The sequence below is a fragment of the Amphiura filiformis genome, chromosome 12 (assembly GCF_039555335.1).
Source record: "Amphiura filiformis chromosome 12, Afil_fr2py, whole genome shotgun sequence".
Lineage (NCBI taxonomy): Eukaryota > Metazoa > Echinodermata > Ophiuroidea > Amphilepidida > Amphiuridae > Amphiura > Amphiura filiformis.
The window spans coordinates 58775750-58790234 of NC_092639.1; the positions used below are offsets into that span (position 1 = coordinate 58775750).

At 34.7% G+C, this 14485-nt stretch overlaps 1 protein-coding gene and 1 long non-coding RNA gene across 2 annotated transcripts in view; both read right to left on the reverse strand.

Annotated features, from left to right (window-relative positions):
* Positions 1 to 48: 48 nt before the first annotated feature.
* Positions 49 to 2782, reverse strand: LOC140165447 (uncharacterized). Its single transcript, XR_011860725.1, has 4 exons — positions 2684 to 2782; positions 1116 to 1229; positions 535 to 648; positions 49 to 156 (listed from the first exon to the last, which is right to left on the reverse strand). It is a non-coding gene; the product is annotated as an uncharacterized lncRNA (long non-coding RNA).
* A 2285-nt stretch (positions 2783 to 5067) lies between these two features.
* The window catches only part of LOC140166953 (FRAS1-related extracellular matrix protein 2-like), a 30573-nt gene continuing 21155 nt past the window's right edge, over positions 5068 to 14485 (reverse strand). Inside the window, exons 6-15 of the mRNA XM_072190436.1 lie at positions 14072 to 14317; positions 10887 to 11003; positions 10475 to 10729; positions 9486 to 9602; positions 9092 to 9346; positions 8099 to 8215; positions 7696 to 7950; positions 6676 to 6792; positions 6206 to 6460; positions 5068 to 5363 (exon numbers count right to left, since the gene is read on the reverse strand). Of these exons, the coding sequence (XP_072046537.1) occupies positions 5068 to 5363; positions 6206 to 6460; positions 6676 to 6792; positions 7696 to 7950; positions 8099 to 8215; positions 9092 to 9346; positions 9486 to 9602; positions 10475 to 10729; positions 10887 to 11003; positions 14072 to 14317 (2030 nt within the window). The remainder of the gene's footprint in view (positions 5364 to 6205; positions 6461 to 6675; positions 6793 to 7695; positions 7951 to 8098; positions 8216 to 9091; positions 9347 to 9485; positions 9603 to 10474; positions 10730 to 10886; positions 11004 to 14071; positions 14318 to 14485) is intronic.

Here is a 14485-nt window from a genome sequence, read left to right on the forward strand (position 1 = left end):
TTGTGCATTTGGAATTAAACCAACAATAGTTACGAAGTTTACCTGGACTTGAACTGCCAAATTGGCAAAGGTTTCCGGTAAAACCACTGGGACAGACACAGACGTCAGCTGATACACATAGTCCATTATTGGCACAACCATTCCCACCATCACACACTGAAAAGGATAAAAGTTTATCAAGACTACGCAAGTATTTAAATTTTCAATGAACATAAGCTGACTACCTAATTATATCAAAACATCGCATTTTTGTGAAGAATAAGCGTTACTAGATTTGAGATTCGTGTCAATGAATTTCGGGGGCATTCACATCGGAAAGTACCGGAATATCGCCTATGTACGGTATGTAATTTAGAATTAGGTGGTCGGCCATTGGGTCTAAACAAATGAATGAGGTTATTGGGTACAAAATGTTTGGTTTAAAACACCACTGTGTGCATTTGGAATAAAACCAACAACAGTAAGGAAGTTTACCTGGATTAAAAAAACACTTTGTGCATTTGGAATAAAACCAACAATAGTAACAAAGTTTACCTGGACTTGAAATACCAAATTGGCAAAAGGTTCCGGTAAAACCACTGGGACAGAGACAGATGTCGGCTGATACACATAGTCCATTATTGGCACAACCATTCCCACCATCACACACTGGAAATTATAAAAGTTTACCAAGACTACGTAAGTATTTTAATTTTGAATGACGCAGCAAGCTAACTGTATCATACATCGCGTTTTTGTGAAAAATAAGCATTATTAGATTTTGAGTTTCGGGCAAGTGAAATTTCGAGGGGCATTCACGTCGAAAAGTAAGGGCATATCGCCTATGAATATTGTTTAACGGTCATTGGTCTAAACAAATGAAGGGGGTTATTGTGTACGAAATTTTGATTTAGTGGGTCTTCGCGTAGAAAATTTTGAAAAAATTGCAAAATTTATCTGGTTTCTCCAATTTATCCAAATTTACAATGCAAATTTGTTGCAAAAAGAGAATTTAAATGTGTCTGCATTCTTTTATAGGTTTTTAATGATTGAATTCAATGGTCGAAGCAGCATCTTTGGATTAAAACACCACTTTGTGCATTTGGAATTAAACCAACAATAGTAACGAAGTTTACCTGGACTTGAACTGCCAAATTGGCAAAGGTTTCCGGTAAAACCACTGGGACAGACACAGACGTCGGCTGATACACATAGTCCATTATTGGCACAACCATTCCCACCATCACACACTGAAAATTATAAAAGTTTACTAGACTGCATAAGTATTTTAATTTTGAATGAAGCAGCTGACTACCTAACTGTATCATCCATCGCATATTTTTTGAAAATTGAGCATTATTAGATTTGAGTTCCGGGCAATTGAAATTTCGAGGGGGGCATTCACGTCGGATAGTAGGGGCATATCGCATATGAATGTTGTTTAAAATTAAATGGGGCGGTCATTGGGTCTAAACAAATGAAGTGGTTATTGGGTACGACATTTTGAATTAATGGGTCATCGGGTAGAAAATTTTGAAAAAAAAGGCAAAATTTATCTCGTTTCTCTAATTTGGTCTAATTTACAAGGCAAATTTGTTACAAAAAGAGAATTTTAAACTTTTTTATTTAAAAAGAATCGGAATTTTTTTATTATTTAAATCAATTTATATGTTCCAAGAACTGCTATACCCCATGATAAAGTCGAGGGAGATCATTGGAATGCTAGACAAATGCACAATCTTATCAGGTATTTACAAGAAATCAAAACGTGTTTTTACATTTTGTTTACATATCAAATTTCAAAGAAAACATTTGGTAAAATCATGGAAAAAACTTAAATCGTCCAAAATTAATCAACGCATCGGTCTTCGTAGAAGAGTACGTAATATCTTGCTAAAGGCTACCTTAAATCTTTTACCTCATTTTGATTATTGTGATGCTGTTTGGGAAAACGAGCTGGCTCGTAAGGAAATAATTCAGATGAAAGAAAATCTCTAGGGGGCTGGTAACTTTATAATCTTCCTGCTAGTGTTTCAATTTTTAAACAGATTATTTCTTAACGTTTGTATTTTACACTTGTATATTGATAATGTATTGTTGTATTTAGTTTTATTTCTCTATACATGTGCTTTTAAGAATTTGTATATTTCATATGAATGTTTTAACCTTTTGATTTATTTTGTTTGACCCCTGGGCACCCATGGAAAACAGTATTATTACTGATTGGGTATTTTGCAACTTGAAGATGAATTATTTAGCAATAGATAAATTGACATCATTGGGGGTATTTCAATTATATCCAATTTGTAGAAACAATAGGAATGAAGTAAAACAGTTAATTTGCGGAAGAAGTTCAATTAGCCTTCCAGTTAAATTGAAACATCATACTCTTGTACAAAGTTCCTTCTGATGGGCACAGTTGTATACACCACAGTGATTACCATACAAGGTCAAACTTAGACCCAGGCTTAAACCCGGGTTTAGCTCAGATCTAATTAGTCCGAGCTTTTGGAATGTCAAATAAACTTAGACTCGGGTTTAAGCCTAAATCGGGACTAACTAGTCCCGGGATAAAGTTAGAACCCAAAGTTAGACCCACTTTCGGAATATCAGCCATAATTCCTTAAAGCGAAATCATTGGATTAAAACATCACCATATGTATTTCAGCATTTGGAATAAACCAACAATAGTAATGAAGTTTACCTGGATTTGAACTACCAAATTGGCAAAGGTTTCCGGTAAAACCACTGGGACAGACACAGACATCGGTTGCTACACATAGTCCATTATTGTCACAACCATTCATACCATCACACACTGAAAATTATAAAAGTTTACGACGACTTTATAAGTTAAAAAAGTAAAAATAAACATAACCAGATTTGACATTTGCGCAAATGAATTACGCCTATGTAGCTGTGTAAAATTAGGTGTGTGGTTATTGGGTCTAAACAATTTTTTTTTTAAATACCAGAGTTAATTTTTGTCTAATTTTGCCAAATTTACAATGCAAATTTGTTGATAAAGGAGAATTTGAAAGTTTGTGCATTATTTTATGGCATTTAATGATAAAATTCTAGGAAAAAAAGGATAATCGGGTATATATTACTTTAAAAAGGTGGCGGGTATTGACATGACAGGCACACACCCGTCACTCATAAACTTAAATGCCAGGGAATTTTTTTTATAGGATTAAATTTATTATCCCGGGATAAAATATTAAAATGTCAAACCAATTGCCCACTGTCAATTGTAGTCTTCATTATTTAACTACAAAGACAACAAGGCAATAGAAACATTGCTGGGTGTATCGTCGTCAAATATTAAAACCAGGCGTAAACTATGCAATGACGTAAACGTGGAAACATTGGATTAAAAAACCACCGCATGACTCAAAAATTGTCTAATTCTGTCAAATTTGCACTTCCAAATTGACAAAGGTTTCCGGCAAAACCACTGGGACAGACAGACGTGGGTTGAAGCAATAAGCTGACTATTTAATTATATCATACATCGCGTCTTATGAGAATAAGCATACTAGATTTGAGATTTGTGCAAATGAACCTCGAGTTATTTTTCCTATAGTGGGCCAGTATATATCAGTGATAATAAATTAATAATCTGTACTACATGAAACATTATTGTAGAAATTGTCAACACTAAAGAAGAGCTTTCTAGTGATTTAAAGAGCAGACTAGAAGGAACTGACACAACCCTCAAAATTAAATTATAGACAAGACAAATTTTTAACACTTCATAATAATATATATCTGACTATTGAATGACTTATCAGAATGTACTTTTCTAGCTGTACTGGAACATTTGCGAGCGCACGCGCAAATATTTTTACCCCCTCTACGTGCCAAACTTTTTAACCCCCCTTTTCATACACCCAAAACCTTTTCAACTCCCCCTATTCAGAACTCAGACATTTTATGACCCCCTACATATTTTCCAGCCCCCACCAGAGTATTTCTAAACACTCCCTTATAAAAGGTTTCCCAAGAGAACATACATTTTCATATTGAATGAAGAAATCACCTGACTACCTAATTATATTATCCATCTCGTCTTTTTTCGAATTTATTTTTTTATAATTTCAATTATTGATCTATTTTTTTAATATTTTTTTTTGGGGATAGGGGTGGGGCACTGAACTTTAGAAGCGACGTGTATTTAGCTGGACTAATGACCAATGCGTATCAATTTGTCTATTGCATATAAGGACCCACAACACCAAATAAGATAACCTAGCAGACGACGGTAATGCAATTGAGCCTGTTGAAAGTGCCAGCAGTTGCATTGGGCACCATTGAGAAAAATTATGTATGAAAATGAATGTGTCGGTTCAAATTTGTTATCAATTCATAAATAAGGTCCTATTCCAGGACAATTTGTGTTGAAATTATCTTCTTTGTGTAATTTTCGAGAAAATGTTGAGGCTTTATAGAGATATAAATATGTTCAGAAATATAGTAATGTACATTATATATTCATGTCTGGCCAGTTACAAAACAACAATCCCATTTGACGGGTTTTATCTCAAAATTTTGGCTTTGGCAAAATAATTTTTTTCATCTTTTATGCCTACCTAGATCTTGTATTATAAAGAAAATATAATTTGAACCAACCAGTTGTTTTTAGCTGAGAAAATTGATTGAATGACTGCCCTTTTACACAAAAAGGTATAAGGTAATGTACATTTATGGTGTGGGCTCATAAATGTTGTTTAACAAACGTTGGGTCATTGTATATAAAAGTGACAAAAGGGGTTTATTGGGTACAATAATTTGGAAGAAAATTGGTAATTGCAATTGTTTTCCAACTTTGCCAAACTTGTAATACAAATTTGTTGAAATGAGAGATTTCTGGAAAAGGGGGTCATTAGGTAGAATAACTTGAAACAAAGGGGGGGGGGGTCATCGGGCATAATTGATTTTAAAAGGGGAGGAATAACCAGGCACATGCCGTCACTTCTAAAGTTGAGTGTCCCTCGGGAGTTTTATGGGATTATAAAATCCAGATATAAAATATTAGAATATCAAAATCATTGCCCATTCTTATTGTCGTCATCACTATTAAGAGCGTTAAAAACTACAAAGACAATAGGCAATAGCAAACATATTACCGGGTGCATCGTCGTCATATATTATAACTAGTGCCTTGTTCACATCACTAAGAGCATCCCCGGCAGGTGGAGACGACGGTAAACTAAGCGCAACTTGAAAATACTCATTTCCTTCGGCAATATCATCCGACAAAATAATGAGCTGTGACGTCTTCACTGTCTCGGTGTCAGCGGCAAATGTAATTGGCTCGTTCAATTTGATGGTGTAATCAAGCCCAACGCCTCCTGTTGCTGTGATATCCATTGTTGAGAGTACTGTAATAATAATAATAATAACAACAACAACAACAACAACAACAATAACAATAACAATAACAATAATAATAATAATAATAATAACAACAACAACAACAACAACAACAACAACAACAACAACAACAATAATAATAATAAATATGAGTTTTAATGAAAAGTTCACATATTCTTTTATATTTACTTTCATTGACATTCCTCCATTTCATTCTACTTACAGACAGTGGTTCCTTGGCTCAGGTCGCCCCTCTTGGTGATGGTGATCAGAATCATTGCGGTGCCAGAGTCGGTCTCAGTAGCTGTGTAAAATCCGCAGTCTAGGCTGTACCAGGTAACTAATGATATTTTTTCAATTAACAAAATGTAATTTTCTATTAAAAATCATGCTTACAATTTACTATTAACAATTTCCTACTTTTTCAAAATAAACCTCCAATGTGCATTGCACCAATTACTGTATTTAAGGAGTCATGCTCCTGATGTTTTGTTGTTTTTGACTATCAGTATCTAACTTGTTAACCAATTAGGCTTGTTCTTTGCTCAAAACATGTTTTATACTTGCTAAGTTAGAAATGAATGAGAGATTTCTGGAAAAAGGGTCATTAGGTAGAATAACTTGAAACAAAGGGGGGGGGGTCATTGGGCATAATTGATTTTAAAAGGGGAGGAATAACCAGGCACATGCCGTCACTTCTAAAGTTGAGTGTCCCTCGGGAGTTTTATAGGATTATAAAATCCAGATATAAAATATTAGAATATCAAAATCATTGCCCATTCTTATTGTCGTCATCACTATTAAGAGCGTTAAAAACTACAAAGACAATGGGCAATAGCAAACATATTACCGGGTGCATCATCGTCATATATTATAACTAGTGCCTTGTTCACATCACTAAGAGCATCTCCGGCAGGTGGAGACGACGGTAAACTAAGCGCAACTTGAAGATACTCATTTCCTTCGGCAATATCATCCGACAAAATAATGAGCTGTGACGTCTTCACTGTCTCGGTGTCAGCGGCAAATGTAATTGGCTCGTTCAATTTGATGGTGTAATCAAGCCCAACGCCTCCTGTTGCTGTGATATCCATTGTTGAGAGTACTGTAATAATAATAATAACAACAACAACAACAACAACAACAACAACAACAACAACAACAATAACAATAATAATAATAATAATAACAACAACAACAACAACAACAACAACAACAACAACAACAACAATAATAATAATAAATATGAGTTTTAATGAAAAGTTCACATATTCTTTTATATTTACTTTCATTGACATTCCTCCATTTCATTCTACTTACACACAGTGGTTCCTTGGCTCAGGTCGCCCCTCTTGGTGATGGTGATCAGAATCATTGCGGTGCCAGAGTCGGTTTCAGTAGCTGTGTAAAATCCGCAGTCTAGGCTGTACCAGGTAACTAATGATATTTTTTCAATTAACAAAATATAATTTTCTATTAAAAATCATGATTACAATTTACTATTAACAATTTCCTACTTTTTCAAAATAAACCTCCAATGTGCATTTCACCAATTACTGTATTTAACGAGTCATGCTCCTTATGTTTTGTTGTTTTTGACTATCAGTATTCTATATTGTTACACCAATTAGACTTGCTCTTTGCTCAAAACATGTTTTATACTTGCTAAGTTAGAATGATGTAAAAACCGTTGTTGTATTATTAATTGACGTTTACACATTTCAAATACCAAAATCTGAAATAAATTTAATCCAATTAAGGATCAAGTTGCAGTATTTCGAATAATTTGGCTCTTTCATACTGTCATACTCCTTTATTGCGACTATTATACAAATATTATTGAATGTTTGTACGTACAATGATAAGAATATTCCATGAGGCGAAATATAGACTGTTTTATTTAACGAAGCTCTCGTGTTGATGTATTTAAAAAGTTCATATTTTACCGAATAAAAATATTCTTTACACTATACGAATAAAATCATTCAATAATTGTTAACTTTCTTTTATTAATTTCATAAATCACCAGGACAACAAAATTCATTTAAATAGCTAAACTACATTATTCTAAAAGCAACACTTACACCTGCAATTGACAAATCAAGGTGGTTACCGCACGAGAAACTTAAAGCTATACGCGCGAGGTTATTAGCATAATAAATAAGCGGAGGTCTATGAAGAGGATGGGCACATAACCTTCACTTCTATTTTTTATAGAATTATAAAATCCAAATATAAAGTATTTGAATGTCAAAACCATTGCCCATTCTTATTACCGTCTTCGTCATTTATAGTGCTATAAACTACAAAGACCAAAGGATAAAAAACAAATTACCGTACCGGGTTCATCGTCGTCATATATTATAACTAGTGCCTTGTTAACATCACTAAGAGCATCTCCTGCAGGTGGAGTCGACGGTAAACTAAGGGCAACTTCAAGATATTCATTTCCTTCGGTAATATCATCCGACAAAATAATCAGCTGTGACGTCTTCACTGTCTCGGTGTCAGCGGCGAATGTAATTGGCTCGTTCATTTTGATGGTGTAATCAAGACCAACGCCTCCTGTTGCTGTGATATCCATTGTTGAGAGTACTGTAATAATAATAATAATAATAATAATAATAATAATAATAATAATAATAATAATAATAATAATAATAATAATTGTGAGTTTTATGAAAAGTTCACATATTTTTGTAGATATACTTTCATTGACATTCCTCCTTTTCATTCTACTTACACACAGTGGTTCCTTGGCTCAGGTCGCCCCTCTTGGTGATGGTGATCAAAATCATTGCGGTTCCAGCGTCGGTTTCAGTAGCTGTGTAAAATCCGCAGTCTAGGCTGTACCAGGTAACTAATGATATTTTTTCAAACAAAATGTAATTTTCTATTAAAAATCATGATTACAATTTACGTGTGCTATTAACAATTTCCTACTTTTTCAAAATAAACCTCCTTGATGCATTGCACCAAACACTGTATTTCAGAAGTCACGCTCCTGATGTTTTTGTTGTTTTTTACTATCGGTATTCTTAATTTTTACACCAATTAGGCTTAATCTTTTCTCAAAAACGTGTTTACTTGAATGAAAATCAATACTTGCTAAGTTAGAATGATGTAAAAACCGTTGTTGTATTATCAATTGACGTTTACACATTTCAAATACCAAAATCTGAAATAAATTTAATCCAATTGAGGAACAAGTTGCAGTATTTCGATTAATGTGGCTCTTTCATACTGCCATACTCCTTTATAGCGACTATGTACGTACAATGGTAAGAATATTTCCATTAGGTGAAATATGGACTGTTTTATTTAACGAAAATCTCTCGTGTTGATGAATTTAAAAGTTCATATTTTACCGAATGAAAATATTCTTTAGACTAAACGAATAAAACCATTCAATAAAACTTTCTTTTATTAATTTCATAAATCACCAGGACAACAAAATTCATTTAAATAGCTAAACTATATTTTATTCTAAAAGCAACACTTACACCTGCAATTGACAAATCAAGGTGGTTACCGCACGAGAAACTTTTAGCATAGTAAATAAGCGGAGGTCTATGAACAGGATAGGCACATAACCTTCACTTCTAATTTTTATAGGATTATAAAATCCAGATATAAAGTATTTGAATGTCAAAACCATTGCCCATTCTTATTCCGGTCTTCATCATTTATAGTGCTATAAACTGCAAACACCAAAGGATAATAGGAAACAAATTACCGGGTGTATCGTCGTCATATATTATAACTAGTGCCTTGTTAACATCACTAAGAGCATCTCCTGCAGGTGGAGTCGACGGTAAACTAAGTGCAACTTCAAGATACTCATTTCCTTCGGCAATATCATCCGACAAAATAACCAGCTGTGACGTCTTCACTGTCTCGGTGTCAGCGGCGAATGTAATTGGCTCGTTCATTTTGATGGTGTAATCAAGACCAACGCCTCCTGTTGCTGTGAGATCCATTGTTGAGAGTACTGTAATAATAATAATAATAATAATAATAATAATAATAATAATAATAATAATAATAATAATAATTGTGAGTTTTATGAAAAGTTCACATATTTTTGTAGATTTACTTTCATTGACATTCCTCCATTTCATTCTACTTACACACAGTGGTTCCTTGGCTGAGGTCGCCCCTCTTGGTGATGGTGATCAAAATCATTACGGTTCCAGCGTCGGTTTCAGTAGCTGTGTAAAATCCGCAGTCTAGGCTGTACCAGGTAACTAATGATATTTTTCAAACAAAATGTAATTTTCTATTAAAAATCATGATTACAATTTACGTGTGCTATTAACAATTTCCTACTTTTTCAAAATAAACCTCCTTGATGCATTGCACCAAACACTGTATTTCAGAAGTCACGCTCCTGATGTTTTTGTTGTTTATGACTATCGGTATTCTTAATTTTTACACCAATTAGGCTTAATCGTTTCTCAAAAACGTGTTTACTTGAATGAAAATCAATACTTGCTAAGTTAGAATGATGTAAAACCCGTTGTTGTATTATCAATTGACGTTTACACATTTCAAATACCAAAATCTGAAATAAATTTAATCCAATTGAGGAACAAGTTGCAGTATTTCGATTAATGTGGCTCTTTCATACTGCCATACTCCTTTATAGCGACTATGTACGTACAATGGTAAGAATATTTCCATTAGGTGAAATATGGACTGTTTTATTTAACGAAACTCTCTCGTGTTGATGAATTTAAAAGTTCATATTTTACCGAATGAAAATATTCTTTACACTAAACGAATAAAACCATTCAATAAAACTTTCTTTTATTAATTTCATAAATCACCAGGACAACAAAATTCATTTAAATAGCTAAACTATATTTTATTCTAAAAGCAACACTTACACCTGCAATTGACAAATCAAGGTGGTTACCGCACGAGAAACTTTTAGCATAATAAATAAGCGGAGGTCTATGAACAGGATAGGCACATAACCTTCACTTCTAATTTTTATAGGATTATAAAATCCAGATATAAAGTATTTGAATGTCAAAACCATTGCCCATTCTTATTGCCGTCTTCATCATTTATAGTGATATAAACTGCAAACACCAAAGGATAGGAAACAAATTACCGGGTGTATCGTCGTCATATATTATAACCAGTGCCTTGTTAACATCACTAAGAGCATCTCCTGCAGGTGGAGTCGACGGTAAACTGAGTGCAACTTCAAGATACTCATTTCCTTCGGCAATATCATCCGACAAAATAACCAGCTGTGACGTCTTCACTGTCTCGGTGTCAGCGGCGAATGTAATTGGCTCGTCCATTTTGATGGTGTAATCAAGCCCAACGCCTCCTGTTGCTGTGATATCCATTGTTGAGAGTACTGTAATAATAATAATAATAATAATAATAATAATAATAATAATAATAATAATAATAATAATGGTGATGATGATGATGATGATGATGATGATGATGATGATGATGATAATAATAATAAATGAGTTTATCGAAAAGTTCAGATATTTTATTCTACTTACACACAGTGGTTCCTTGGCTCAGGTCGCCCCTCTTGGTGATGGTGATTAGAATCATTGCGGTTCCAGAGTCGGTTTCAGTAGCTGTGTAAAATCCGCAGTCTAGGCTGTACCAGGTAACTAATGATATTTTTAAATAACAAAATGTAATTTTCTATTAAAAATCGTGATTACAATTTACGTGTGCTATTAGCAATTTCCTACTATTTTCAAAATAAACCTCCATGATGATTTGCTCTATTTCAGGAGTCAGGCTCCTGATGTTTTTGACTATCGGTATTCTAAATCTTTAGATCAATTAATTAATACCTGCTAAGTAAGAATGGTGTGAAAACCATTGTTGTATTGTTTAAATACCAAAATCAAGTAAGTTTAATCCAATCGAGTTAAGATTATTTTCGTGAGGTGAAATATGGACTATTCCGTTTAAAGAAGCTCTGCCATGTTGATTTATGGAATAGTGGATTATATTACCGAATAAAAACATTCTTTTCATTGAAAGAATAAAACATTCAATGAACATATTTTTACCATGCATGTTCGGCGTCGCAAATAATAAATGAGACAAACAGAAATCGAACACAGGCCTTCAGGTTTAGAATTGTATATTTAGTGTTTTGTTGTTCTTGGTTTTTTTAATTGACACCAAATGTTCTCTTTTTATAAAAAAAGATTATTACATTCATTTATTGACATGCGTTTCCAACTGGCGGCGCACGTGCCATTTGTGGCGTGCCGCATCTTTCCAACTGGCGCGCTGACAGAAGTAGATTTTAATCAGAAGTGCTGTGATCCTGCGACCACAAAGATACTCGTTTTTACCTTTGATTCTAGAGATAGACACACAAATTTGTGACCAAAACATAAGGCACTGGCTGGTATCAATGCATGTATGCAAGTAGAGTCACTTTGCTACGTTGCAGAAAAGGTATTTTGTCTCTGACTGGAAATGAACCTTTAATAACCTTTGACCTCAAATCTGCAAACACCCTATAGACACTGTCTAATTTTTAATGCATGTGTGGAAGTGGTGTCAACTTGCTTTGATGTTTGTGGCAGAATGAGGATTTTGAAGGTACATTTTCTCGGACCCCTTAATGACCTTTGACTCCAAATCTATTAACACACTCAAGACACTGGCTAATACCAATGAATGTGTGAAAGGGGCGCTACCCTGTTATGTTTTTTGTGGTAGAAGACGTATTTTGAATTTGTTTCGTCTTGAATCAGATGTGACCCATTACTGACCCAAATCGGTTAACACTCTCAAGACACTGGCTATAATGCCAATTAATGCGTGCAAGTAGTGTCACCCTGCTATGTTGTTTGTGGCAGAAAAAGCATTTTGATAGTATTTTGTCTCAGGCCGGAAGTTACCGCTTAATGATCCTTGACTCCAAAGCTGTGAACACCCTAAAGGCACTGACTAATGCCAATGATGTGTACAAGTGGCGTCACCCTGCTATGTTGTTTGTGGCAGAAGAAGCATTTTGAAGGTAGTTCGTCTCGGATCAGAAGAACACCTTAATGACATTTGAGCTTAAAGTTGTGAACACCCCATAAACTCTGACTAATGTCGATGATGTGAGCAAATAGGTATTTCGAATCGGACTGGAAGTGTTCCCTTAAAGACCTTTGACCCCAAATCTGTTAACACCCTAAAGGCACAGTTAATAAGAATGCTGGGGTCTTATAAGACCACGAAATCCAGCCGTGACCTTGAAATGACCTCTGATGACCTTGAAATAACTATGGACAAAATTGCCAAAATGTTTAATAAGAATCTATCTAATAAAACAATTTGACCCTTGGTTTACCTCTGCTGAACTTGAAATATCCTCCATCTATTTTGAATCTTATCAACATCACATATATTAATATTCGCTCAAATTGGACAAACTATGGAATTTAAACCTGTTGAATTTGAGCTCGATTGGATCAATTTTAAAATTTGATCTTTGACCCCTAAACTTTGACCTTTGGGGTAAAAAATATTTTTAACATGTTTAGCATGTCGTAAGAATAATTCCTGTTGAATTTGAGCTCGATTTGACCAATTTTAAAATTTGCCCTTACGCCTAAATTTTGACCTTTTGGGTCACAAATATTATTATGTTCTGCACGTCACAAGGATCATTGCTGTGCAAGTGGCATCAACACACTATGTTACATGTAGCAGATATGAATTTTTGAAGATTTTAGATTTCAACCGGAAATGAAGAAAAGAAAGGAAGAAACAGTTAGATTTCAAGACTTCCGTAGTTCAGCCGTAGTTCGGCTGGACTAAATAGAAAAGAAGAATGAAATTGGAAAGAAACAATAAGCCTTTTTCGATATATGGCGTACCCAGTAGGAGGGCAGTCTTCTATATGGGTAAACCCGGTAAATTCAAAAGACTTTACCCATTTCGTGCAGCGCCATCCTATTGTGTCCGCCATATCTCGAAAAGGCTAATAGACAGTCAACGACTGTCTAAAAATGTCAGCATGGAAATACACACCTCGTGAAATGGAAAGGTTAACATTTGACATCGAGCAATATCACATTGCACGTTGAGGGATTAATTATTTATGTATAAGCTTGTAAACTTGTTTTAAAAACTTATTATTTGTCATGTTTGTGATGTTCATCGGTACTACTAACATGCCTACTAGAAACTAGTTCAACTAAACTTATTTAACATATTTCATATCGTTTTAACGATTAGTAGAGAAAATGTTAGCCTCAATTGAATTGACAATTGGCACAGGTTGCCAGAAAAACCATTGGGACCTAACAGACTATAATCGTTCCTACACATACCATTATGTATCAGCTCAAAGGTGGGAAGACAAGAACAATGTTGAGACACGATAGAGTTCGAAACCTGAAACCCACTAACACCTCATCAGTCCTCAACAACTCGCCCATTGCTGGTAATGGTCTGCCAAGGTTTGAAAAACTCCTCTCAAATTCTCACAAAATACCCCACTGATATTCCTAATATCAGTCCATCTCACTAAAATAATCCCAAGATCTCCCAAATTTCCCCAAATCCTTCCAGAATCCACAATATTCTGTGCGTTGGTCCCTCAAAAGTAAACTTTTCGTAAAATCCGTAACATAATTGCTGGCTATGGGCCTGCATGATGACAAGTATGACGATAGTCATTCATTAGCATAACTGGAATGTAATGGCATTACCATACCTTTAGAATCGTCATCAATTATGGTCACAAATGCCTTGTTTAGATCAGCCAGTGCACTTTCGTCAGCAATGGCAGTCAACGTAAGCGCAATTTGAAGGTGTTCTAACGGTTCCTCGCTCATGTCGTCCGTGATCATTAGTGTTATTGGCGTGGAAGATGTATCATCGGCAGCAAAGTCGACAGGTACTGAAGTTAGCGCCGTGTAATCACTCGTTGATAGTGCCGTTATGTCTGTCGTCGAGAGTTCTGTAGAATTGAGGGAATCAAAATGTATCACGAATAAGAAAGTAATTATACTCTAGTCAGTATAACAATATCATTTACATTTACATTCCATGGTGTCAACAGCCAAACTCATAGATAGTCAGGAAGTGCTCAACTGCATAACAGGAGCGTAATAACAACATAGTTAGA